The sequence below is a fragment of the Zootoca vivipara genome, chromosome 13 (genome assembly GCF_965207765.1).
Source record: "Zootoca vivipara chromosome 13, rZooViv2.hap1.1, whole genome shotgun sequence".
Lineage (NCBI taxonomy): Eukaryota > Metazoa > Chordata > Lepidosauria > Squamata > Lacertidae > Zootoca > Zootoca vivipara.
In genome coordinates, this window is record NC_142596.1 from 41,029,342 (window position 1) to 41,054,458 (window position 25,117).

At 43.1% G+C, this 25,117-nt stretch overlaps 1 protein-coding gene across 9 annotated transcripts in view; it reads left to right on the top strand.

Annotated features, from left to right (window-relative positions):
* VWA3A (von Willebrand factor A domain containing 3A) overlaps positions 1 to 25,117 on the top strand; it is a 50,095-nt gene that overhangs the window by 11,555 nt on the left and 13,423 nt on the right. For 8 of the 9 annotated variants that reach the window (XM_035130788.3, XM_088657365.1, XM_088657362.1 and 5 more), the window contains 19 exons: positions 1,897 to 2,003; positions 4,375 to 4,500; positions 5,879 to 5,987; positions 6,817 to 6,882; positions 7,815 to 7,940; positions 9,433 to 9,589; positions 10,048 to 10,151; positions 10,438 to 10,518; positions 11,310 to 11,404; positions 13,213 to 13,332; positions 14,123 to 14,197; positions 15,143 to 15,287; positions 17,109 to 17,301; positions 18,531 to 18,601; positions 19,890 to 20,048; positions 20,881 to 20,971; positions 22,901 to 23,005; positions 24,217 to 24,317; positions 24,698 to 24,850. In XM_035130788.3, the coding sequence (XP_034986679.2) occupies positions 1,897 to 2,003; positions 4,375 to 4,500; positions 5,879 to 5,987; positions 6,817 to 6,882; positions 7,815 to 7,940; positions 9,433 to 9,589; positions 10,048 to 10,151; positions 10,438 to 10,518; positions 11,310 to 11,404; positions 13,213 to 13,332; positions 14,123 to 14,197; positions 15,143 to 15,287; positions 17,109 to 17,301; positions 18,531 to 18,601; positions 19,890 to 20,048; positions 20,881 to 20,971; positions 22,901 to 23,005; positions 24,217 to 24,317; positions 24,698 to 24,850 (2,184 nt within the window). The remainder of the gene's footprint in view (positions 1 to 1,896; positions 2,004 to 4,374; positions 4,501 to 5,878; positions 5,988 to 6,816; positions 6,883 to 7,814; positions 7,941 to 9,432; positions 9,590 to 10,047; positions 10,152 to 10,437; positions 10,519 to 11,309; positions 11,405 to 13,212; positions 13,333 to 14,122; positions 14,198 to 15,142; positions 15,288 to 17,108; positions 17,302 to 18,530; positions 18,602 to 19,889; positions 20,049 to 20,880; positions 20,972 to 22,900; positions 23,006 to 24,216; positions 24,318 to 24,697; positions 24,851 to 25,117) is intronic. The other variant, XM_088657361.1, reaches the window with a different exon arrangement.

Consider the following 25,117-nt stretch of genomic DNA (forward strand, 5'->3'; position numbering starts at 1 on the left):
ATTTTGGGGTGGCAAAATGTGGGTTTGATTTGCTATGATGTTCTGAAGGAAGCCTTGGGCGAGTCACTGCCTTTTCATCTAATTTCATTCACATTTTTATCAGTCTGTATCTCTGAGGCCTGAATACGGAAATATATGGCTGTACTGTATTCAAATGAGTTTTAGTAGACCCATTGAAATAAATGGACATTACTAACTTATGTTCATTAATCCTAATAGATAAGGAGAACTTAGTTTTATATCACCATTGAAATTAATCAACCCAAACTAGTCATGACAATTAATTTTTATGGATATAGCCCTGAGTAGCGGCCTTTTTCAGGGACGCGGGTAGCGCTGTGGGTTAAACCACAGAGCCTAGGGCTTGACAATCATAAGGTCGGCGGTTCAAATCCCCGCGACGGGGTGAGCTCCCGTTGCTCGGTCCCAGCTCCTGCCAACCTAGCAGTTTGAAAGCACGTCAAAGTGCAAGTAGATAAATAGGTACTGCTAAAGCGGGAAGGTAAACGGCGTTTCCGTGTGCTACTCTGGTTCGCCAGAAGCGGCATTGTCATGCTGGCCACATGACCCGGAAGCTGTACGCCGGCTCCCTCCATCAATAACGCGAGATGAGCGCTGCAACCCCAGAGTCGGTCACGACTGGACCTAATGGTCAGGGGTCCCTTTACCTTTACCTTACTGGCCTTTTTCATGCCTTACCTCATTGGATTTAGATAATGTGAGCTACCTTGCTCTATCTATGGACAGCTGATGTTTATATGCTGCTGTTGCATATAATTATTTAACCAACTGCCACATTTCCTTTCTGGCAATTTCTTTCCCCTGGGAATTGAAATGGGTGGTGGTGAATTTTTTGAGAGGCTAGACACTTCATTTTTGGTGAGAGTTAACTCAGTCTATATAATTCCTATAATGTGTGTGTGTGTGTTTCAAAATCATGATCAGACAAATTTAACATGGATTTAAATTTAGCATCTTTCTTATTTTCTGGTTGTAGTTGTGTATTGCTCCGTTAACGAACTTCTCAGATGCAGTATGTTTAATTTTCAGTCACTTCTCATTCAGTATTTCCAATCTTCAGTTGATGTATTTATTAGTTCCTTTTCTTGTTGTCAGGCACCAGGCAGTTTCTTCTAGGATATAAAATTCTGTTCAGCAACTGTAGCTGTTGTGTTTGGGAGTAGATAGAGATTAATTTCATTCAGGCTTAACACCAAGATGGGGTTGAATTTTTTATTTTCCCAACTAGAAAATGACAACATGACAAGCTGATCTGTTGGGAAGAAGGGCTGGAGTTAAGAATTCAAAGTCTTCTTCAGGGGGCATCCCTGATCATCTTTTTGGTTTTAAGTACTAATATTTTTCTTGACTTTTCCCTTTTTGTATCAAATGCAAACATAAAAACAAAAAGGGCAAACTCAAGCAGAGCAGAAAAGCTAGCAGAGGGAGGAGAGGAAAAAGGGATTGGCATTGGTCACTATTCATATGTTTTACTCATTTTCAGTGTATGGAGATGTCATAAAAAATATGCTAGTGTCAGGGTATGGTCTTCACCAACCTTGTGCCCTCCAGATGTTTTGGCTTAAAAATTCCATCGGCCCTAGTACTGGCTGGGGTTGATGGGACTTGTAGCCTGGAACATCTGGAAGGCACAATGTTGGAGAGAGCTGGTCTGAAGACATGTAACCTACCATCAATGTGAAAGTCTGTTTGGTCTGTGTCTGGGTAGGTCTGATTCTGAGCACATGGATGCTCTCTTGCGTTCCATGATGGCAATATATGAATGTAGGAAAAGAAATAAGACAACTTTAACACTCAGCTTGGTGTAGAGCTTGATTTAGGCATGCTATATAGCTTGGCAAGCAGCTAATTGCCACCTTTTGTTTCCTTCTTAAGTCTGTAATAGATGAGCAGCTGCGTTACACGAGGAAGTTATACCTCGTTTCATTTGGTACCAATATTTCATTACTTTGGGAGAAGCCAAGATTCATCGATGAGAACGTGTAAGTGAGTTGCTTAGCTCTAAAGTATTTATGTGTGTGTGTGTTGGTCATGGTTATATTTATATATTGCTTTTTTCAGGTAATGGTTGCTAGTTGTTCTTCTTATCCTGTATGGGTTTATGATTGTGCTGTATGCCACTCTGGGTTCCTTTAGTAGGAACATAAAAAAGCCCTATTAGATCCTGCTGGAGGCCCATCTAGTCTAGCATCTCGCACCAGATACCCATAGGTTGGAAGCCTGCGTACAACAGCACGCTCTCCCCATTTATGATACCCAGCAATTGGCATTCAAAAGCAGTGGAGGGAGAACATTGTGGCTCATAGCCATTCATAGCCTTTTACCCTCCATGCATTTGTCTAATCCTCTTCCAAAGCTATCTCCACTAACTGCCAGGGATATTGCAGGTATTAATATGGAGCAGCATGAAGCATTTGGATGCATAAAAGCTGACTACTTTTGAAATAAAAGTTGTCCAGACCCATACTTACGATTCAAAGCTTTACTAACCAGAACTTTTTCAAAACAGGTACAGAAACATCAATGATACAGCCAGAACGTTGTATAGAGCAGTGTTTCCCAACCTTTGGTCTCCAGCTGTTTTTGGACTACAACTCCCATCATCACTAGCTAGCAAGACCAGTGGTCAGGGATGATGGGAATTGTAGTCTGAAACAGCTGGAGACCAAAGGTTGGGAAACACTGAATACAGTAGAACCTTTACTTACAACCGCCTACCACTCGCGGACATTCCAAATTGTGACCGCGGCAAACCCAGAAGTAACAGGCGGATTTGCCACCATTCACGCCTGTGCAGGAGCGGCGGTTGCCATTTGCGCATGCGCAGAAGCGGGCAATCGCCGCCTGCGCACAACGGCACCTCTCCCAGTGACCCATTTCACCATAAGGATGGGCCTCCGGAACGGATTGTGGTCGTGGGTAGAGGTTCCACTGTATACTTGTCCCTACATAGGTTCTTCTTCTTAGATAGCATAATTATGATCAGAGCAAAAATCAATGCTCAGTCTCTCCCATAGCCTACATCCAGCCTAAGGCTATACAGCTCTTGGAGAGGCTTCATTATCACATCTTTCCTCTCACTGTGCCTGGGAACAAAAGGTAAAGGCAACTCCCTTTCAAAATGGAGATTTGCAGTTGAATACCTTAATTGCCTGTTCTAAGGTTAAAACACTCACATGAGAGCTAGCAGAGAACACCAACAGTTAAATATCAGAAGCTTAGAGAGCTTCAGTATGCTTCAATGAAATTTTCCAATGTAAAACCCTTTCAGCAACATACATACTGGCATTCTCCAGTTCAGTGTACAATTAAACAATTACCGTATTTTTCCATGTACAGTGGAACCTCGGTTTATGAACACCTCGGTTTACGAATTTTCGGTTTACGAATGCCGTGGACCTATCTGGAACGGATTAATTCACTTTCCATTACTTTCAATGGGAAAGTTCGCTTCAGTTTATGAATGCTTCAGTTTATGAACAGACTTCCAGAACCAATTGTGTTCATAAACCGAGGTACCACTGTATAAGACTAGGTTTTTGTTTTGTTTTTTACCAAAAAAAAAGGTTTAAAATTGGGGGTCGTCTTATACACGGGTAGGCTGGAATCTTCTGCATACAAAGCAGATATCCTCTGCCACTGAGCGACATGACACGAAGGTTCCACTTAACTGTGCTGACAGTTTTAGAGAAGACATCACCTCCATGAATTTTTCTAATTCCACTTTCAAGCCTTACAGACTATTGGTCAGCAACATTCCTTGTGGCTGAAAATTCCATAAGTTAACTTATGTTTGAGAAAAAGAGAGAGTTTTGACCTTCTAATTGAAAGGCTTTTCAAAGACCGACACTGTTGTTATTATTAGAGTTTATTTCTATGCTGCCTTTCAGCCAGAAAGGCCTCTGAGGTGGTGGCTCACAAAGGTTCACATACAGAATTCATGTAAAAAAAGGCAACTTACAAAATGGAAGGCAACGGCATCTCATCATATGACGGAAAGACTATAAGGCAAATACATCCATACTCCAGCCAAAAGGTTAAGGGCAGTTTCAACAAAGAAGTCAGGAGTAGCTCCTCCTTATAAGATCTATGGTGGGGGAAATGGCAGCAGGAAGACGGAAAACCTTTTTTCTTGACAGTCTAGCACAGTTTCTTTTCTGCAGCGATGCCTCCCAATTGTTGTTGTTGTTATTTATTAAATTTGTATACTGTCCTATACCCGCAGGTCCCAATATTTTGGTTTGTGACAGTACTACAGTCTTTCCTTCTGTTTATTTCATCTTGCCTGCCTGTCATACCTCTTAACTGATGTTCAATAGATTCCACTTTCAAATGATTGTTTTTTCCCCTTAGTTTAGATGAAGCAAGACAATGGGTGCTAAAACTCAAACCCAGTGGCGGCTGCAATCTGCTCAAAGCATTGAAGAAAGCCCTTGCAGTAAAAGAACTGAATTCACTGGTGATTGTGGTAGGAAGCTGGTAGGTCATCTGTCTGAATAGATGGCAAGACACTGTCTTTTAGGCTGTATCCAATGCGAGTCCTGTTCAGGGTAGACCCGTTGAAATGAATGAATTTGTTGCATTCATTTCAGGGGTGGGTAGGGAGGGGAGATCATTCCATCAGGTAGAAACGCTTGCGCTGGTGGAGCAATTTCCTTAGCACCACATTGCTTTTTCACCTGTACTGTATTATTTAAATTCCTATACTCAGTTCTAGTATCTTCTTCTTTGGCGATCACTCATAGCTGAGTAAGATTGTCTTCCATAAACACAATTTTAACAATAGGTACGTAAGTGACTGTGGAGACCAATTCTGGAGCCACACGTCCTTCCACAGCGGGGACATTGGTTTCCAAGCGGGAGTTGATCACGGTGTGGATTTGCAAAGCGTGCCTTCCTCTTAGCACATTTCTCCCTTGCGTCCTGAGATCGAGTTTCTTCAAAGCCTATGACACCTTTGGTAAAGGCTGTTCTCCAACTGGAGCACTCGCAGGCCAGTGTTTCCCAGTTGTCAGTGTTTATACTACAGTCATACCTCAGTTTGCGACCGCAATTCGTTTTGGGGAGCCAGTCACTCCCCGAGTTTGTCATAAACCGAGGGGCTCTTTTGCGTGTGCGTGAAGCGCCAATAGAGCGCTTCTGCGCATGCACACACTGCGCATGCACACACTGCGCAGATCTCTACTGCGCATCCACCCGCTGTGGAACCTGGATGTAAACATTTCCAGGTCCGCGGCGGTCGGAAACCAATCGGTCGCAAATGGAGGCGGTTGCAAACTGAGATATGACTGTACATTTTTAAAGATTTGCCTTGAGACAGTTTTTAAACCTCTTTTTTAAACCTCAGTTCTAGTATAAGTAAGGGAGGAACATGTCTCTCGTTCCACTGTGCCCACATCATGCACAATTTTATCACTTTTTTCACTCTCCTCTTATTCTTCTTAAATCTAAAAGCCCCAAATATTGCAGGGCTGCGATAGAGAATGTGGTTCTCCAGCTGTTGATGGACTCTGGATTCATACATGCCATACGCTTAAAGCTTAAAAGTACCTTTTTACTTAATTTAAAACATATATCCACATATCCCCAAGAATCCTGGGAACTGTCATTTATTCCTCAGAGCTACTTCCTCCACAGAGAGGCACTCAAACTACATTTCCCAGAATCCTTTGCGGGGGAGCTTAAATGTTTAGTGTGTACGCAGCTTCCGTGAGCCCTAGCCAGCATGGCCAATGTTCTCAGGGGCGATGATGTGAATTGTAGCAGTATCTGTATTCTTCATCCCTCTTGTAGGGATCCATCCTGTGTTTGATATTCACGTGTGGTTTTTTTCCTCTCCCGACCCTTCCCAAACCAGCCCAGATCAGGCCTCGGAAATATTGTCAGAGTATATCCAGGAATGTACCGTGGGGAGAAAACTGTTGGTCCACACTGTCACATACGACTGTAGCAATCAAGTTCCTTCTGTAAGTTTGTCTGGGAAAGGGTAGCGTAGCTCTAGGGCAACGCATATGCTTTGAGTCAAGACGGTCCCAGGTTCAGCCTCTGGTCGGTCTGTCTCTAGTTAAAAGGACCAGGGAAGCGCAGATGACACGGTAGAAGCTCTCCAGCTGTGAAGGAGGGACAAGGGAGAAATTCGAGTCAGTTCATTTTTGTAGGCCAACCTCCTTAATTCACACTTCCCAAAACAATATGCGAATCAAAGCGCAGTTCACTGCATTTCTTCAACGAAACAATGTGTGCAAAAATGCATATACTAGTGTGCTGGAAAATGCACATATTGGTGGATATTGTGTTAAAAAGCCATTGCATAAGGGGAAATAGCTTTGCAAAAAATGTGTTTCATGGGCAAAATTGCATAGATTTGCCCATCCCTAGCTTGGAGACAAGACTGAACTAGGCAGCAATTTTCATCTAGTATAAGACAACTTTCTATGTTCCTTCTTTGTGCTTGGTAAAAAAATATTTCATCTCTTGATTCTTACTGAAGCACACTAAGGACCCAGCTACACATTATGTTAGTTATGTGGTTATGCCTACAAGTGCAGGGCTGTTTTTGATGCCATAGTTAGCTAAGCAACAAAAAAGAAACACCGCCCCCTTCTCATTGTCTGTTAGCTGAGCCTTTTGGGGGGCTTTCATTTCCCAGACATTTCAGTGCTTTCCACCTGGACACTGTTCAAGAGAGCCGAATACCAGCTATGTCCAGACGTATGGCAACCCTAGGTTTAGTGAATATGGGGATTTATGCAGCCGTTCTGTGCTCAACCATTTTCTTTGATGTGATCCATGCAGGGTGTGGTAAGAAGCATAGCAGAAGATGTGGGAGGCCGTTATCACTGTTACTCCTCAAAGAGAGAGGTAGGTGACTCCTCACTTGGACAACTGCACTATTTTAAAACATTATTGTTAGCAAAGTGCTTGGTGATTGCCTAGCCCGCTCATAAGGTTATAGAAGTGGACAGGAAACTTCTTTATGAGCTCATAAGAGTGCCAAGAGGGTGGCCTATACCTGGCTATACCCTTAAATAGGCTAGGGGTTGCAGCCCCCAAGCCCCTGCCTCTGATTGGCTAAGCGGGCACTACCGGCCCTTACCTGAGAGCCCAACATGGTTGGAGGCAGGCAGCGACAGGTGACCATCACCTTCCCCAGCTGCGCTGGAACATGGTGTATTCCCTGAACCCACCACAGACATGCCATGCAGCAATGGCCACCTGCGCAGAGTGCTAGGTGAGCAGATGCTCCCATGGGGGGGCAGTGATGACAACCAACTTGGATGGCTTGAAAAGCGGTTGAGACAAGTACATTGATGGTGCTATATAAATAAGTGTTAATGTATAACTAAATACAATTTGTGTAGTCTGAGACTACTTCATGAGCCACCATCCCCACCCAATCTCTAAGAGGATCTCTTCCACTGATCTTAATCTCTGGGTTTGTCTATAAGGAAGGAAGTCCTCTTTCAGATAATTGGGGATTCATTGCATTAAAGCCTGTCAGGCTTTTGGTAATTCATTTTTGGTTCACTGTTTCCTTCACCTTTATTTTGAAGCTGCTGCTTGCAGAATTTTAGTGTCTGTTTTAGTGTTCGTCGTTTTATATGTTGCTGTTTTAAAATTAACCTCTTAGTCGGAATTTCCTGTTTCTGTTAACTGCTAGGGGATTTTATCAACAAAAAGAAAGAAAGAAAAAATGCTTTAAAATAAATAATAATAAAAGGTTGCTAAGCCAGTATACCCACAAGCAATGAAGAATAAATCTGATTGGCTTTTTAATTCTGTTGCGTGATCAGAATTGCAACAGCACTGATATTCAACTGATCCTTCAAGAACGCCAAAAGGCCAAGGAGTTGCTCAACATCATAAATGAAATCTACCAGGGGAGGATTGGTGACACACTTTTTAACGTAATGAAAGAAGTAAGTACCTAATCTCATTTAATCAGCTGTTTTATTCTAAAAAGACCAGTAGATCTAAAAAAGCTGCTGGACATCTAATTAGTGTTCAGCCACAGAGAAACGTATTGTAGTGATACCATTATGTAAATAGTTCTGATGAGTCCTGAGTCAAATTAGAGCTCTCTACTCTTTTTATTTTTATTTTTTAAAAATCAGTCATCTCCCACACTTCAGCCAAAAAAAGGCTGACAGATGGCAGTTTACAATTGTCAATGATAAGACAGTTCTCTGTCCTCAGTTTTACAATCTAAACCTTTCTTTTACCTATATTTTTAAACGTTCTTTTGTTTCAAAGTTTTGTGGAAGGGTTAGCTTGGGATTTTGAGAGGCCGAGGCAAGGTTGTCAGTGCCTTTTAAAAATATTCCACACAGTTGAGAACAAGTGGTCTGCACTTTTTTTACATATAAAAAAGGAAAGCCTTGATGTGTTTTCTGTATGAGAGAGGCTGGGGTGCAACTTTGGAAATTATGCTGGTGCCTAAGAACATAAGAACCTTGCAGGATCAGACCAAAGGCATGTCTAGGCCAGCATCTATCGGCCTTACAGAAGCCAGCCTGTCGCTCCCAGGGAGGTCACACAACACCCAAAGACAATAGCTCTTTTCTGCTGTTGTGGCCCTGCAACTGGCAATAACCAAAATGCACATTGCCCCTGAATGTGGAGGTTCTATTTACCTACCATGACCAACAGGCATTAATAGACATACCCTCTATTAATTTTCCCAATCTCCTTTTGAAACAGCCAGACAATCCACCAATTGCTGCCCTTTTAACAATGGGGGTGGGTTGAGGAGGGTCAGTTACAGGGAGTGAGAAAATGTCCCTATTTTCATCTGAGGACAGTTGAAGGGTATGGTGCATATTGACCTGTTTTGAGGGTGGTGCTGTGGTCTACACCACAGAGCCTAGGGCTTGCCGATCAGAAGGTCGGCGGTTCAAATCCCTGTGACGGGGTGAGCTCCCGTTGCTCGGTCCCTGCTCCTGCCAACCTAGCAGTTTTAAAGCACGTCAAAGTGCAAGTAGATAAATAGGTAAGGTAAACGGTGTTTCCGTGAGCTGCTTTGGTTCACCAGAAGCAGCTTAGTCATGCTGCCCACATGACCCGGAAGCTGTACGCCGGCTCCCTCGGCCAGTAAAGCGAGATGAGCGCCGCAACGCCAGAGTCGTCTGCGACTGGACCTAATGGTCAGGGGTCCCTTTACCCTTTACCTTTTACATATTTTTAATGAGTGTGGTTCTTTATGGGACTGTATTTCTACAATATCTGGGAGGGCACTGTGTTGGCTATTCTTGATCTTAGGGGGTGGACAATAGAAAAATGTAGGAAAGGGATAAGTAGATTGGAATGCCTTTTTAAATGTTCCATTAATATGTTCCCAGCTTTTGAACGTTTGGAGAAGACAAAATGGAAATGCAGGATTTTGTAGACGAGATTTTAAATATCTTTATTTAGGGTTCCATGGAGTGTTTGAAGCTTCCCTCTGACACCTCCCTGCCAAAGCCGGCAAAGCATGAGAGTCCGCTTGCAATACAAATCCCTCTTGCAATACAAATCCCAAACTTTTCGACCCAAACCTCAGTTGAATGGTTAAAAATGAATGGACTAAAAGGTAAAGTAGACCGGAAGGGCAAGGGTTGGGTGGGGGGAAGTTTATTCAGCCTGAGAATTGTATTCCCTTCTGGGCAACGCTCTGAGGTCCGTTTGCCAGTAATAGGAGGAGTCAAAGGCAAACATGGATGGCACAACAGATGAAGATGTTACCTTTGTAGAGTAGACTAGCTTCTGTACACACTCATCTGCCCATTTCCACCCAAGCAAGCAAAGAGGCATGGCCAGAGTTCAATCACACATCCCAGCCAGGCAAAAACACTCAGGTTGCGAAGTAAGGCCTGTGAGGACTGTGGCCTTGGTGGTCGGGGGGAAGTTCCAAGGGGCAAATAGAGAGGCATTTGGCCTCAGGACCAGAGATTTCCCCATCCCTGGCCAAAAGATTCCATGTGAAATGAAGCCTCCTTGTTCCACCTGAACGGGCCTTTCATCTACCCTTTGGTTCCTTGTTTGTTACAGCCAGGAAATTAAGCCTTTATCAAGTTTTGGCACCCAATGCTTTCTCCCCTGTGGAAGAATTTGTGCCTGTCCTTCGGAAAATGGTATCATCCACATTACATGAGGTAAGTAAAGAGGAGTTTTAGATTAGAATCTGGAGGCCATGTGGTCCAACACCCCCTACCCCACATGGCCAAGAGCCCAGAGATGAATGGCAATGGCGTTGTAGTCCAACAACAGCTGTAGAGAGTCACAGGTTAGCCACCCATGCTCTGTTGGCTGTTGGCATCCGTCAGGTACCATCCTTTGCCCACCCTGAAGCAAACTGTCACTGGAATGATGATTTGGTTGTCAGACTTGTTACTGGAACATATGATTAATTTTCTCTCTCTCTCTCTCTCCTTGTTTCAGAAAGCAATGACGCAGTTTGAATGGCATGATGGAACGATTAAAAATATCCACGTTGATCCACCCATACTGTATGACTATCAGGTGACTGAAGGACCTATACATAAATCCCCATGGCCAGAGTTAATGGCATTCCAGATTAATCTAAGCCAACCGCTCTTTTTGTGTGCAGTTTTGACTAAGATGCACATGTCATCTAACCTCCCCACAAACAAATCAGAATGAAGGCTTGACAAACAGTTGTTGCCATCTAATCTCTCTGTGAACTTTGTGCACAGGTTGAAGATGAACGTAGGGAGCTACCTTCTATTGCATTGGCCTATCTAGCTCTGTACTCTCCTCACTAGCATAGGGTAAGACTCAACGGCAGATCACATGCCTTGCATGCAGAAGGTCCAGGATGCACTCCGCAACATCTTCAGGCAGGACTGGGAATGCCTCCTTTGTGAAACCATGGAGAGCTGCTGCCAATCAATGGAGGCAATACTGAGCTAGATCGACCAATGGCCTGGCTTGGTATAAGACACCTTCCTATATTCCTGTGAGCTCTCAGTAAGCAGGTTGTCGGGAAGTGACCACAGAATCAGAAGACACACCAGGACTGCTATAGGAAGAGGCACCCAAAGAAAAGGGAAGCAGTTATTATCAAGGCTTGGCGTGAAGTCTATCTTAATTACATTTCGGTTCTGGGAGTTTTTAATTTATTTGAGGCAGTTAAGAATGGAGGGAGAAAAGGCGTATGTTGCCCGTGAACTGTGGTGAAAAATATAGTGTAAGCCAAGAACGTACTCAAAGAATGGAACGGTTTCTGAAGCAGTTGTCCGAAATGTGCAAGTAATCGTTCTCATCAACTATGTTTTAAATTGCATCTACAGAAACGGCTTGGCAGACTGGTGAGGATGTATGAGAGACGGGTAGACTGGCTCTCCACAGCTAGTAGAAGAATTTGGGGGACTGTTTGTGAGAAGAGGTATCGGTGTTTTACTTATCTGCATCCAGTTTTGTAAAATGATGCCTTAAATTGCCCCGTGTGTGTGTGTGTGTGTGTGTGTGTGTGTGTGTGTGTGAGAGAGAGAGAGAGAGAGAGATGTATTCTGAACATTTCCATGCCATTCCATATAATTAATCTTTATTGCAGTCCAAAAACCCGTAACATAAATACAGAATAAAATGCAGATTCATACAGACAACCCCCCAGGAGAGGGAGACCGAGACAATATTTGTTTAGAATTAAGTATGATGATCTTTGATACATATGACTACCGAAAGAAACTTTGCCGCGGCCACTGTGATATCATTAGACTTGTTGTCCAGAAGATATTTAGTATAGTAGGCTTCAGATTTACCCAGCCGATTTGCCAGTATGGATTTAATCCATAGATCCCCAGCTTGCTCATATTGTCCACAATGCAATAGGATATGCCTCATACAATCGACATCCTGAGAGCATACAGAGACCCTATTCTGATAAGGGATGCCTCTTAGTTTGCCATTTAGCACTTCTGATGGAAATACATTTAATCTGGCTTTGGTAAGGAGATGCCGATAAATTGGTACAGACAGATTTCTAAGATATGCAGGTATCTGAAAATCGTACCCGTAATGAATTCCTACTGCTTTGGGCCACAGATAACATGAGATTGAGATCAGAGATCGCTGCCTCAGAGATTCAAGGGCGGTATCATAGCCCAGATGGTACAGGAGAGAAAGTGGCATTCCAATCGAAGTGGCTTTTCTGACCATAGTTTTCATCCATGAGCTGATAAACTCTTCGTTGTTTAGGTGTGGGAGTAAGCCTTTCCCTAGGCCAAAGACAGATCTTGAGCCAGTATCTCAGGGCAGCCCACCATGCTTTAGTTGAGAGGGGGCATTCACCTGTTTCTAGAAATAGAATTGCATTTGGAACACAATTTCGAACCTGTAAAAGGGACTGGAGAAACTTTGCCTGGAACCCATCAAACACGGGGAATGAGCTACTGAATCAGATGTTTGAGGCGTAGAGGAGTTGAGAGACAGATTTTGCATTAAATACCCTAATGGCTGGTGGAACATAATGGCCTCCCCTTGTATAAAAGAATTGAAGTATAGCCCGTTTGCTTACCTCCACCTTTTGATAGGCAGTCTGCCGATGGTGCTTCCAGGACTTAGAATGATGGAATAGAAGCCCTAGGTAGCGGAAGTATTTGGTCTGATAGAAATAATGGAAAACAGATATTATTAATAAATGTATTGCCTGCCCTTCACTCTAATGCCCCAGTATAGCCAATAGAATGGCACCGGGGCTTATGGGAATTGTAGTCCAACAGCATCTGGAGGGCCACAGGTTCCCAATCCCTATCCTGAAATATGGATGCTTCCATGCATGCCAACTGCCCTTGAGCCGTACTCTGCATTGATGCTCAACATTTGGTGAGCATGCATGTTCAGGATCTGCTTTTTTAAAAGCTCTGTCTCCTTAGCTGCTTTTTTTTTAAAGGCAACTGGAAGCAGGGCACAAATTGCCTAAAATGGTTAGGGATCAGAAAAGTTAGTCTTCACTAAGGGTCTCCCAACCCTTTTCCCTCCAGCAGAGCTTCACACACACGTAGATGTAGAATGTTCCTTGAGCACAATTCCGTTCCCATCTTCAAGAAATTGCACTACTGAGCTATGACCCACCCACCCCCCGCCCCAAGCCTTTGACACCAGTATAGTTTCCCTTCAAAATCTCTAGACAATAAAAATGGGGAAACGTTGATCTAAAAGTTGCGTCTCTGATGCTGGTGGTCTCTTATACAGGATTGTCATACTTATTGATGTCTCCAAAACAAATGCCATGTACATCATTCATATCCAACATTCCCTGCGACTTTTACTCGAGGAGCAGATGTCGAGCAAGGAGTTCTTCAATATCATAGCGTAAGTAACTGCCATGCAATGGTTGCAACCATTTCTTGGGGGTAGGTCTGTCCACGAGCATTTGGCATCCTTGCTAAATTAACCTTACGATTAATGGGCCATGATAGCTATTGCTTTGCCTTCAAGGCAGGAATGCTTCTGAATAAAAACAGTTGCTGGAGTGGAAGGTGCTCTTGGGCTTGGTTCCTGCTTGCAGGATTCTCAAAAACGTCTGGTTGGCATCTGCGAGAACTAGATGGGCCATTGACCTGATCCAGCAGGGACACTTCTTATGTTTTTATTCCTCTGAATGCTTAGGCTTAAAATAGCAGAAAGTACCCATTGCAGCTCGGTGTCCGAGAGTGCAATCCTATACACTGGTGCCTCGCTTAACGAAGGCCCTGCTTAATGAAATTTCCACTTAACGAAAGGATTTTTCGAGCGGAGGTTGCCTCGCTAGACGAATTCGTTTTATGAAAAATTTGTCTAGCGAATCGCGGTTTCCCATAGGAATGCATTGAAATTCAATTAATGCGTTCCTATGGGCAAAAAAAATTCAATGCATTCCTATGGGATTCGCTAAACGAATTTTTCGTTATAAGAAAAGACCCGTGGAATGAATTAAATTCGTCTAGTGAGGCACCACTGTATATGCCTACTCAGAAGTAAGTCTCATTGAGTGCAATGCAACTTACTCCCAGGTCAATAGGTGTAGAATTGCTACTGTTTTTGGAAACTGATCTGCTCAAGCATCTTCTGTTGCAGGCTGATGTGAAGTAGCTTTTAGTTATTTGCTCTGTGCTTCTTGCAGCTTTGGAAATGACGTTAACGCCTGGGAGGCAGAAATGGTTCCTTCACACCTAGACAACCTACAAAGGGCCTGGAGGTAAGTAAAACACCTTTTAAGGGAAGCAACACTGGCAAAAACCCCTAGGTTAGTGATCTCTGTTCAATCCAATTTTCACATGCACTTAAGATTACCTAGTTGTGGACCAATGGGAGTCATGAATGAGATGAGCTTCTTATTTTTTACACAGCTGGTATAAAACTAGAGAAGGGACTCATTTAGGGGAGATGTGCTTATGCCAGAAATGGAATCAGTTTGCACATCTCTCCCATACAAGTCTGCCCTTGCCACCACCCAAAAGCAGGAAGTGGGATTTACTCCCTCTTCCTATTTTCCTGCTTTCAGGCTATGCCTGAAGCTGTTTATAGTATAGGATTTGGGAACTTGTGGCCTCCCACAAGTTTAGTCTCAGCTCCCATCATCCCTGACCATGGATCATTCTGGTTGGTGCTGATGGGACCTGGAGTTTAACAAACATCTGGAGGGCCACAGGTTTCCCATGTTGAAGATGCAAATGGGGGCAGAAATTGCCAATGTATGCTTATTTCTACCATGTCTGGAAGGGAAACCAACGCAGCAAATATGACTGGTATTTGCTTCTTTGGTTTTCATTCTGCAAGCGATACGTAATCAACGACTTTTTCCACCATTTGCATTGTGTTTCCTTTGCGTTGAAATGAACGGTGTGGAATTGCATAACAATTACATAATTATTTACATAACTAATTATGTCAATGTCTGTGACATATATATAATAATCATTTTCCCCCAGAAGCTGAACTGCAGCTGAATGGAAACAGCAATGTGACAAATGTGGGCCGGAGCAGAAATCGATGTTTTCTTTTATCCCTACCTGAGTTTGCCCTAGGATTGTTAGCATGAGCCAGCATGGCAGTAATAAAATGTTTGGAAGCCATGGTTAGTGTTTTGATGACACTTGGGCATTCAAAAATAAAATAAAAAATTGTTTGACTCCTCTTCTAGATGGGTACTGGCCCTTCAGTGTGAAGGCACTAGAAATCTTATGACCGCACTTAGAAGAGCTGTGGAGATAGACTTTAAAGATAAGGACAAGCATAAATCTCAAAGCATTTACCTGCTTACAACTGGAGTCCCCAACCAAGAGAAGGTGGGTAAAATCCCCAAACCAGTTTACAATCTGTCTAGAGCTGCTTGTTAGATTGTCAGAACTATTGCATGCTAGTTTTGCACTTGTAGAGAGACTTTGACACCTGTCCTGTATGTATTCCCGTAATCTGGGGAACCGGGTTCGTGTCTCCGCTCCTCCATATGCAGCTGCTGGGTGACCTTGGGCTAGTCACACTTCTTTGAAGTGTCTCAGCCCCACCCACCTCACAGGGTGTCTGTTGTGGGGGAGGAGGGGAAAGGAGATTGTTAGCCGCTTTGAGACTCCTTCGGGTAGTGATAAAGCAGGATATCAAATCCAAACTCTTCTTCTTCTACATGCATTCTAAGCATAGGAGCCAACTCCAGGCAGCTGTGGGTTCTTGGGCACCCACAACGCTGAGGGCAAGATGCCCCCCTTGACTCTAAGGTGGTTCTGTCTCACAGGGCTTGTGCTGTGTGCTCTATGTTAAGTTTGACTTGGGGGCCAGTTGCAGCCTCCAGGCTTCTGTATGCAGACTATGCAATTCTTCTCAGGCCACACCCCTTGCTGCCCCTTCTCTGTGCATTCCTTCAATACTTTTTTGCCTGGCGGGAATGTGTCTTTGAGTGATGCAATGCCTTTGAGTGGTGCAAGAGCCAGTGTGGTGTAGTGGTTAAGAGCGGTAGACTCCTAATCTGGGGAACAGGGTTCGCGTCTCCGCTCCTCCACATGCAGCTGCTGGGTGCCCTTGGGCTAGTCACACTTCTCTGAAGTCTCTTAGCCTCACTCATCTCACAGAGTGTTTGTTGTGGGGGAGGAAGGGAAAGGAGAATGTTAGCCCCTTTGAGACTCCTTCGGGTAGTGATATAGCGGGATATCAAATCCAAACTCCTCCTCCTCCTCCTCCTCCTCCTCCTCCTCCTCCTCCTCCTCCTCCTCCTCCTCCTCCTCCTCCTCCTCCTCCTTCTTCCTTGCCAGGGTAGAGAGATGTGCTATTGCCTGGCTGGAAGGTTGGCTACTGTACAGAGTCACTCTGGCTGCTCTGCCCACCTTGCCTCTCACGGCAGCCAGCCTCCAGAAAGTTGCCTATGAGGAAATGCAGGCCTCCAATTGATTTACTCACAAATTTTATCTATATATTTCATAAATTTACTCCATTCTTTCAGATGGGTTTCAATTGGAAGTAAAATAGACAAAAACCACATCACGAACTGTTAAGAATAAGGAAGAAGAAAATCTAAAATGTATGACTAAATCAATGTCAAGTGTCGTAAGGATCTTAAGGAAATTTATGTTAAAATATTGTAAATATTCTAACTTGGCATATCTATAAATAGAAATAAAAATTGTATATGGAAAATGAAAATTACAACGCCAAAAAGAAAGTGAAAACTATAAGAAACAGAAGAAGAAGGAAGGGAAGTCCTTGTTGTTGTGTTTTCTTTTTCTTTTCTTTTTTTTATATTATTATTATTATTATTATTACTTTTTTCCCAGGTTTGTTTTAGGATTGGGATAAGCCTTGTATATTAATTTCTCTCTCCTTTTTTTCCCTTTTTCTTCAAACCATGAAAATATATTTGATATGATATATATTATAAGAAAATAACTGGAAATGACAACAATATGAATTGGATCTTGTAATAATGTTTATTTTATAAAATCAATAAAGATTATGTTGCAAAAAAAAAGGAAATGCAGACCTCCATTTGGAAAAGGATTCTCACCTTGCCTTACAGATTGTGATGACTGCGAGCACTATACAAACGCTAAAATTGTTGAATTAGTGTCATCAAACAGTACTGCCAAGTGGTTCCAATGACTTATATTCTTGCCTTCCAGCATGCCATTTGTTCTTACCTGGCTGAGGTCTGTGGCGGCTGTGATTTGAACCTACATGTCTGTCTGTTCAGCGTCGATAGTTTCTCCCTTGATGATATCCCGCCGCGTTATGCAAGTCTGAATGAAACAGCTGCGATTTTTAAAGAAATTGCCCAAACTGCCAATGGTCGGTTTCATTGGTTTGGAGAAACAGGTATATGATGTTCAGATGTCATGTTTGTTTGTGACATGCAATTTGTTTTAAACTGTTTTTAATGCTGTGTTTTAAATGGCATGTATCCCAGGCCCAAGGAGCCCTGGAACACACAGTGCATTTCTCAGGGTCTCCAATGTCTGGGATGCTAAAGGACTGACTGCCTTCCCTAAGATCAATGGAGGAAACCTTGCTGATAAAGCTGCAACCTGCAACAGTACAGATGGTGTAGTTTTATTCAGAAGACAGTGACTGTTGCGTGTTTCCAACTCAGTATTTAGTAAAAACTTGTTTGCTTGGGCTTTCCTGAAATGATAGCCCTCTACCTTCTGCCCAGTTACCTGTGACATTGGTTTAATGTGTATTGAAAACTGCTGTGAGATTACTTTTAATGTAAGCAATATAGAAATGTCATCAAATGGATAAAATTAAATTGTTGTGACCCACCTTGAGACCTTAGGGTGAAGGGCAGGTTGTTGTTGTTGTTGTTGTTGTTGTTGTTGTTGTTGTTGTTGTTGTTCACTTGCTCATGAACTGTACACATGGTTTTGAACTTAAACTGGGAATCATCTGCAATACTATTGGGACCTTCTTTTACTTTTAGAAAAATTTTTCCTTTACTGCTCATGCTCCCTTCCTTATTCAACTCCAGATACAAAAGATGAGTCTGTGGAAGAGGCAAGAGACAGTCTCTCTTGGCTGTCTCTTAGTGCAAACCCAAGCCATTGAGCCTGAGTTTCCACAGCTGCCGCCCGCCATGAACCACCATTGGCAGGATTGGCAGCAACAGCAGCAGCAGATATATCCTATGCTTGTGATAATATTTTATTCTCCTGCTAATTATGCTGTTTTAAATGTGCATTTTATATTCCACTTCTTTTCACCATGTTTTATTTCGAGATTTTTTTTTTAATGGTGATATTTTAGTTGCCTTGATCGTACACTTAACTTTCTTCAGTAAAGTTTTATTTTGAGTTATTTTATTTGATGTTTTAATGTAGGTTGTAAGCCGCTTTGAGATTATTTTTAAATATATATATAAAGTGGTATAGAAATGAAACGGAACAACAACTCAACCCTACAATGTTTCAACAGAAACGGTTCTGGGACAATCAGTGATCAATATGCTTCTCCGTGTTGCAGTTGCTTTAAAAAAATTAAGCACTAGGAAGTTTAGGGACATGTCCTTCCGCTGGCCTTTTTGCTCTACTTTTCTCTCCTCCTGTTAGGCATCTATGAAAGTGACGATATCAGCATTATCCTATCTGAAATGGAAAAAGCTGTCAACTATTCTCACAAGGTATACATTCAGACATTCACTTCTTCTTTTGAAATGGGTGTTGTGTTTGTTAGGTTGAACGGGATGCACCTGTTCAGTCATGACAGGATCTGCTTCACATTAAGAGGAACTAATCTGGAACAAATCCAACCCTAGTTGGTCCAGCGTCCTCTTACCCACATTGACCAACCTGATGTCTTTGAGAAGCACAACATGACTGCAATAGACCTCTCCCACTTGTGCATCCTGCCTCCTACTACTGAACTCGGTATATGGTTGTCATGATGAGTAGCCATTAATACCATCCATTAATTTGGCCATATCCTCACCAGATGCTTTTACCACTTTAATAGTCATGGCTCCCTCCTCCCAGAGAACCCTAGGAGTTGTGGTTTCTTAAAGATTCTGTGAGTTGTTAGAAGACCTCTATTCCCCTCACAGAGCTACAGTTCCCAGAGTGGTTTACAATCTTCCCAGGGAACTGTAACATTTGGGTGGTGGGTGGTAATGGGAGGTCTTCTAACAATGCTCATTATCCTTAGCAAACTACAGTTCCCAAGATCCTTTTGGGGAAGGCATGACTATTAAATTGGGATAAGATTGCTTTAAATGTATGGAGTGGATGTGGGCCTCTGTCTCACCCCTTTTTAAATCTATCCACGTTGGTGGCCATCGGTTTGGTGACAGCCTGAGTAGGCTGGTGTTCCATTGTTAAACACATAAAACGTGAACTGGAAAGGTGAATTTCCAAATTTGCAATGACATAGGAACTGCATCCTCTTAGGTTCATGGACAATGATGATGGATGACTTGGGAACAACAACATCATCATACTGTGTTGATGATAATTGATGGCTTGGGAACAGCATCTAATGTTGATGATGACAATGATGATGTTTTTTTTTAATTCCTAGCTTATGTTCCATTGTCAGGTTTGGCCCTCTAAGACAGCTAACAACCAGATTGAAACAAGAACAAACTATGTTCTATGTTCCAATACAAACACAAAGAGATAGTGATCATCATAATAATAATACATAGACCATATCAGAAGAGAGAACAAGGAATATATATATTTTAATCGATGCCTAAGGCACATCAGAAGAGGATGTGTATGTGTGGTTCTCTGTTGTATTTCTCCAAGTGTTTTGGAATGGAACCCCTCCCCGCTATTTTGCCCACCTGAAGGCAATACATTAGCTATTTTCTTTTGCGTTCAGTCCTGATAGAAACTGATAAGGCTATTTTTTCCCATTGCATTTGCTTTCCAGGGGAAGGCTAAACCTTTCCTGTCCCTTCTGTTTTTCAGTGTGCCATACTAGTGGGATCCTTAAGTCAACGTTCAGGAAGTCATTTGGCTAATCAGTTGATGCCTGAAGGAGGCCTAACAATGCTAGAAGCACAGAAGAAGAGTAGACCACAGAGGCTGCCACTTCCAAAGCCAACTGCCCTCACTCTTGCCAGAATGGTATGACACTGTTTGGTGTTTTAAGTTGAAAACCGCCTTCATCAGTGCCACCAACCATGTTCCTAGGAGTTGGCTTCTATGATTCTACAATACAAGGATGAAAGCTGGAAATGCCTGTTTTGGGGGGTTGCTGATCTGTGATAGGGTTAGGTGCAGATCATACAGGTCTATACAGGGCCAGGAAGTCTTTCAGGTAGCCTGGTCCCAAGATGCTCAGGGCCAGGTAAACAACAAGACCTTGAACATGATCTGGTAGCTGGCCGACAACTAGAGCAGTTCTCTCAGCATAGGTGTGACCTGTGAGTCCAGATGCTCCACTCAGCAATCTGGTTGCATAATTGTTGTCATTGTGGTATCCCAAGAGTGGTTCTGAAAATAAGAACCATACAGCATGCTGGTAAAAAGGTAAAGGGGCCCCTGACCACCAGGTCCAGTCATGTCCGACTCTGGGGTTGCGGCGCTCATCTCGCTCTATAGGCCAAGGGAGCCGGCGTTTGTCCGCAGACAGCTTCCAGGTCATGTGGCCAGCATGACAAAGCTGCTTCTTGCGAACCAGAGCAGCGCACGGAAATGCTGTTTACCTTCCCGCCGGAGCGGTCCCTATTTATCTACTTGCACTTTGATGTGCTTTCGAACTGCTAGGTGGGCAGGAGCTGGGACCGAGCAACGGGAGCTCACCCCGTTGCAGGGATTCGAACCGCCGACCTTCTGATCAGCAAGCCCTAGGCTCTGTGGTTTAACCCACAGCGCCACCTGGGTCCGCATGCAGCATGCTGGTAGGCAGGGGCAAAGTGGCAGAAGGTTTTCTCAGATGTTGACTGTACCTTTTTAGAACTTCAGAGACCAGCCCGATGGGGCCAGAAATGGCACGATGAAAGCTCTCCTATGGCGTCCACCAAGTGCCAAAGCGGAAATTCCTCCAGGTGTGTGTAAATTAAGCTCATGGATTTGAATTGCTATTGCTTGCATGATTGCAAATAGATGTATTTGTTGTCACAAGCTTTGTTTACTACCAGCTTGATGAAATAGCAAGGCCTGCATGAAGTGGGTGAGGCGTCTGGAGAAGAATTGGCTCTTGATAGTGTATGGTTTGTATCCAGTGCTAGTCCAACTCAAGAGTGGTACCATTCTAGTTAATGGGCATGACTAACTTAGGTTCGTTTATTTCAATGGATCTACTCTGAGTAGGACTGAGTTGGGTAAACCCAAGATGTAGGCATGCCCAGACTTCTTTTGTCACAAGGAACTGCAGCTGCAGACTCTCCAGGTTGCTAGATCCGTACCTGCCGTCTTGAATGATCTCTTAATTTTTTAATAAGATGCTTCTTCCTTTCTGGGCGGTTAATGCATCTGATGATTGGTTCAGCATGCTAATGATACCCATTTCTGTTTCTCCATTACATCTGATTCGAGATAAGCTTTGAAAGACCAGGACCAGTGCCTGCATGCAGTGGTAGACTGGATGAGGGACAATACATTGCAAGGACAGAGGCCTTGTGGGCGGGGGGTGGGGTCTCGGATCCAAGGAATAGGCCAATTGTCTGCCTTGGGTGGGCTTGTACTCCTGCTGAAGGAGCAGGTATGCACTTTGGGGATACTCCTTGAACCTTCATTGTTGCTTGACCTCTTGTGTCTGGGAGTGCCTTTTATCAGCTTTGGCTGCTACATCAGCTATGGCCATTCCTGGATATGGATAACCTGACTGCTATCATTGATGCTCTGGGAACCACAAGACTGCATTACTTCAATGTGCTGTATGTGGGGTTATCCTTGGGTCTGGTCCAGAAGCTTCAGGTACTGCAGAATGCTGCAACTAGACTGGGAACACAAGCTACCATTGTTGAAAGATTTGCACTGGCTTCCCATCTGCAACTGGACCATTCTTAGAATCATAGAATTGTAGAGTTGGAAAGGGGCCCCAGGGGTCTAGTCCAACCCCCTGCAATGCACGAATCTCAGCTGGATCATCCATGACATATGGCCATCCAAGCTCTGCTTAAAAACCTCCCAAGGTAGGAGAGTCCATCACCTCTCATAGGAATCTTATCCCACTGTACCATTCCCTGAACAACTTAGGCCCAGGATGCTTTAAGGACCATCTCACTCGGTGGCACAACACAAACTGTGGTGATCTGGGGCTGATTGCACTCAACTCGGTTGAAGCCAGGATCCTACTGTCATTAACAGTTAAAGAAAACACTTGCCTGCATATTTCTTTGGCTGATGTTTGTGAGACAAGGGTCTCACGAAGGGCTGAAAAGCCAGGTTATACGGTAACTGTGGCTAAGGGAAGAGTTCAGGGCAACAGTACTCCTCATATTAATAACATATTTATCTCACACTGTCCACAAGTTCCACAGTACAAGTTTTCTGCAGTAGGCCTTTGGGGATCCATCTGAGCCTTGCCTATTTCTCCTTTTCATCTTTGTTTCCAAAACTGAATCTTGATTATTTAAAATTTTCAATAATTATTTTAAAAATTCAATAATTATTAAATATTTTCAAACATCTTTGAAAAAATGTTTAGGGGTACACTCATTTTCCTACTCATATTAAAATACTGCCCCTCAATGAGGCCAAACTTAGATTCACAAAATGTTTAAGGGTATGCGTACCCCTCTGTCCCCCCAGAAAAAAGTACTGTTTAAAGCAGCCAAAACAGGGCAGTGTCTGAACTTTGGGAGCTGGGCTTCAGTGCCAAATCATAACCTTCATAGTTTGCTAACACTGCCCCATGATTTAAACCCTGCCAGAGATGATGATGATGATGATGATGATGATAAATATTCTGATAGGCATTGCATTCTTAGGTTCAATAGAATAATAATAATTTTTTTGCCCTTGTGTTGCAGTACCTTCAAAGGAAATATATCTGACAAGCGGAAAAAAGAAACACAACTTAAAGTCAAAGAAGGTTTCTCTCTCGTTAATTTATGGCAACACAGGGAAAAAAGTAGGTGGGTGTCCCCAGAGTGTGTGGTCTTTTTCTCACTAAACCAGCAGAGTTTTAAAACTTTGATAATGAGGAGTTTCACTCCAGATTTTCTCCTTCTCTCTGTCACATAACCTGACTTGTTCCAATAGAGATTGAGTGTGTTAGAGGGGCGGCATTTCAGGTGTTGGAGGAGTGAGAAGAAGCATTTGTTGGGTTATGTCTTCAGCACCACACTAGGTCCTGTTTGTAGTCTACATGTACGTTGCTTTTTTTACGCCATTTAAAGTGCTATGACGTTAATTCAAATGAGATTTATCGCTGAGAATTCTCTGGCTATGCCCTATTTTCAAGTGGTGGAATGGCAGCAGAGGGGAGAATTTCAGCTATTATTCGGGGAGGGAGGTGGACAAAACTGGGGGCGGGGGGAGGTGGCAAACAGCTCTTCCTGGTGACTTTTGTCACCCCTAAAAGTAATCTGAAATATTGTTACAAGGTGACTTAAAGGGGATTTTGGTGGTGGTGGTGGTGATTGTCAGATGACTTGAAGGAGAGGCAGGTGTCAGTCCCATCAAGATGGGCTCTCCTTGTTCTGCTCCCGTGAAACTAGGGGTGGAGCCTATCAGTGATTTCAACACCCAGTTTTGAGTCTGCAGCTTTTCACCTAAGAATGTTGGACTCACCACTAGCGAATCCTCTAGTAGAGCCAAATTGGGATGATGGAAGACATCACCTTCCATTCCGCTGTGCATTTGTCACATGCAGCGCTGTTTCCATTCCCCTGCAGTTTGTCTTCCACCAAAACCTAGATTATTTCTCTTGCTGTCTGATGTGGCGAAATTAAGCCATTTATGCAATTAATTTTGTAAATTACACAAGTCATTATGTTATTCCACCCCATTCATTTCAGTGAGAGGATGCAATCCACGGCATATTGTTTGCGGACTGAAAGCAACAGCAAATGCCAATTGGGTTAGTTGGATTGATTTCTGTTCCAGACAGTGGGGGAAGGTTGTTGCCTTCATGCTAAAGCGCTTTCAAGAAGCATCCGGCTGGCCATTTTGGGAAGTGGGACGCTGGATAGATCCTTGGTGTGATATGGTAGGGCTCTTATATTAGGTAGGAAGTAGATAATGCAAGTTATATAGGCCTCCACCAGCATATGGCATGCCATATTTTTTAGACATGAAGATATTTTTGCCCAGAGTGGAACACTGCAGCTTCTTTTTTTCCTAGGTGCAGTTTATAAAAAATATTCAAACACAAAAAATGCGAGGAAGCAGATTCCTGTTCCTGTTTTGCCATTTGAAGAAGAAGAGATATGTTCCAGTAAAGCGGTATGATTCATAATTTCCAAAGAGATAGCTCTGTCGAGCCTTAAAATGACACTAGATTCTTTATTGATTTTACTGCCTTGATATGAATTGCTGTGGAAGCACTGAGTGTTATTCATTTTACTCATTCACTCATTTTGTATCCTGCCCTTCTCCCCAAAGAAGCCTAAGGCAGCAACATGTCTTTGACTGATATACATCCTAAACATCTCATTTTTAGTTTGATACATTTTATTGGTTGGCATTGTGGTTGTTTGTATGTTTCAATTTATATCTGTAAGCTGCATCTGCCTTGTGGAGGGGGGAAGAGAGGGTAATAACTTTCTGAATAAATAAGATGGTTGAGAAAATTTTATTATTTTGTCCTCCTTTCTCTCAAAAAGTGGCTGAGCAGATTCAGTATAAAGAAATTGAAGTTAGACCTGCCCAGCCTTGTTTTTGGACCTGAGTGTGTGCATCAGAAGGAAATGGTGGCATCTTTGCACAAGCAAGTCTCAGCGAAATACTGTGACATCTTCCCAAGCGTAGAGATTCACGTAAGGCTTTTACTTCTATTGCAGTACAAAAAATGTCTTATTTCTGCCAGTTACCTAGACTTTGACAACAACATCTTTCAATGTGGTTTCCTGTGTTTCCAGTCCAATTTACACTGGCCTTTTTTTAAATCATAGAATAAGCTGCTGTTGTATATAAAAACAAATTTTTCATGAAATACTTGAGCCTTCTTCTTTCTGGCTCCAAAGATGTAGCTGAATTTTTCAAGAAACGGGAGACCCCATTGTGACCCTGGGAAAGCTATTGAA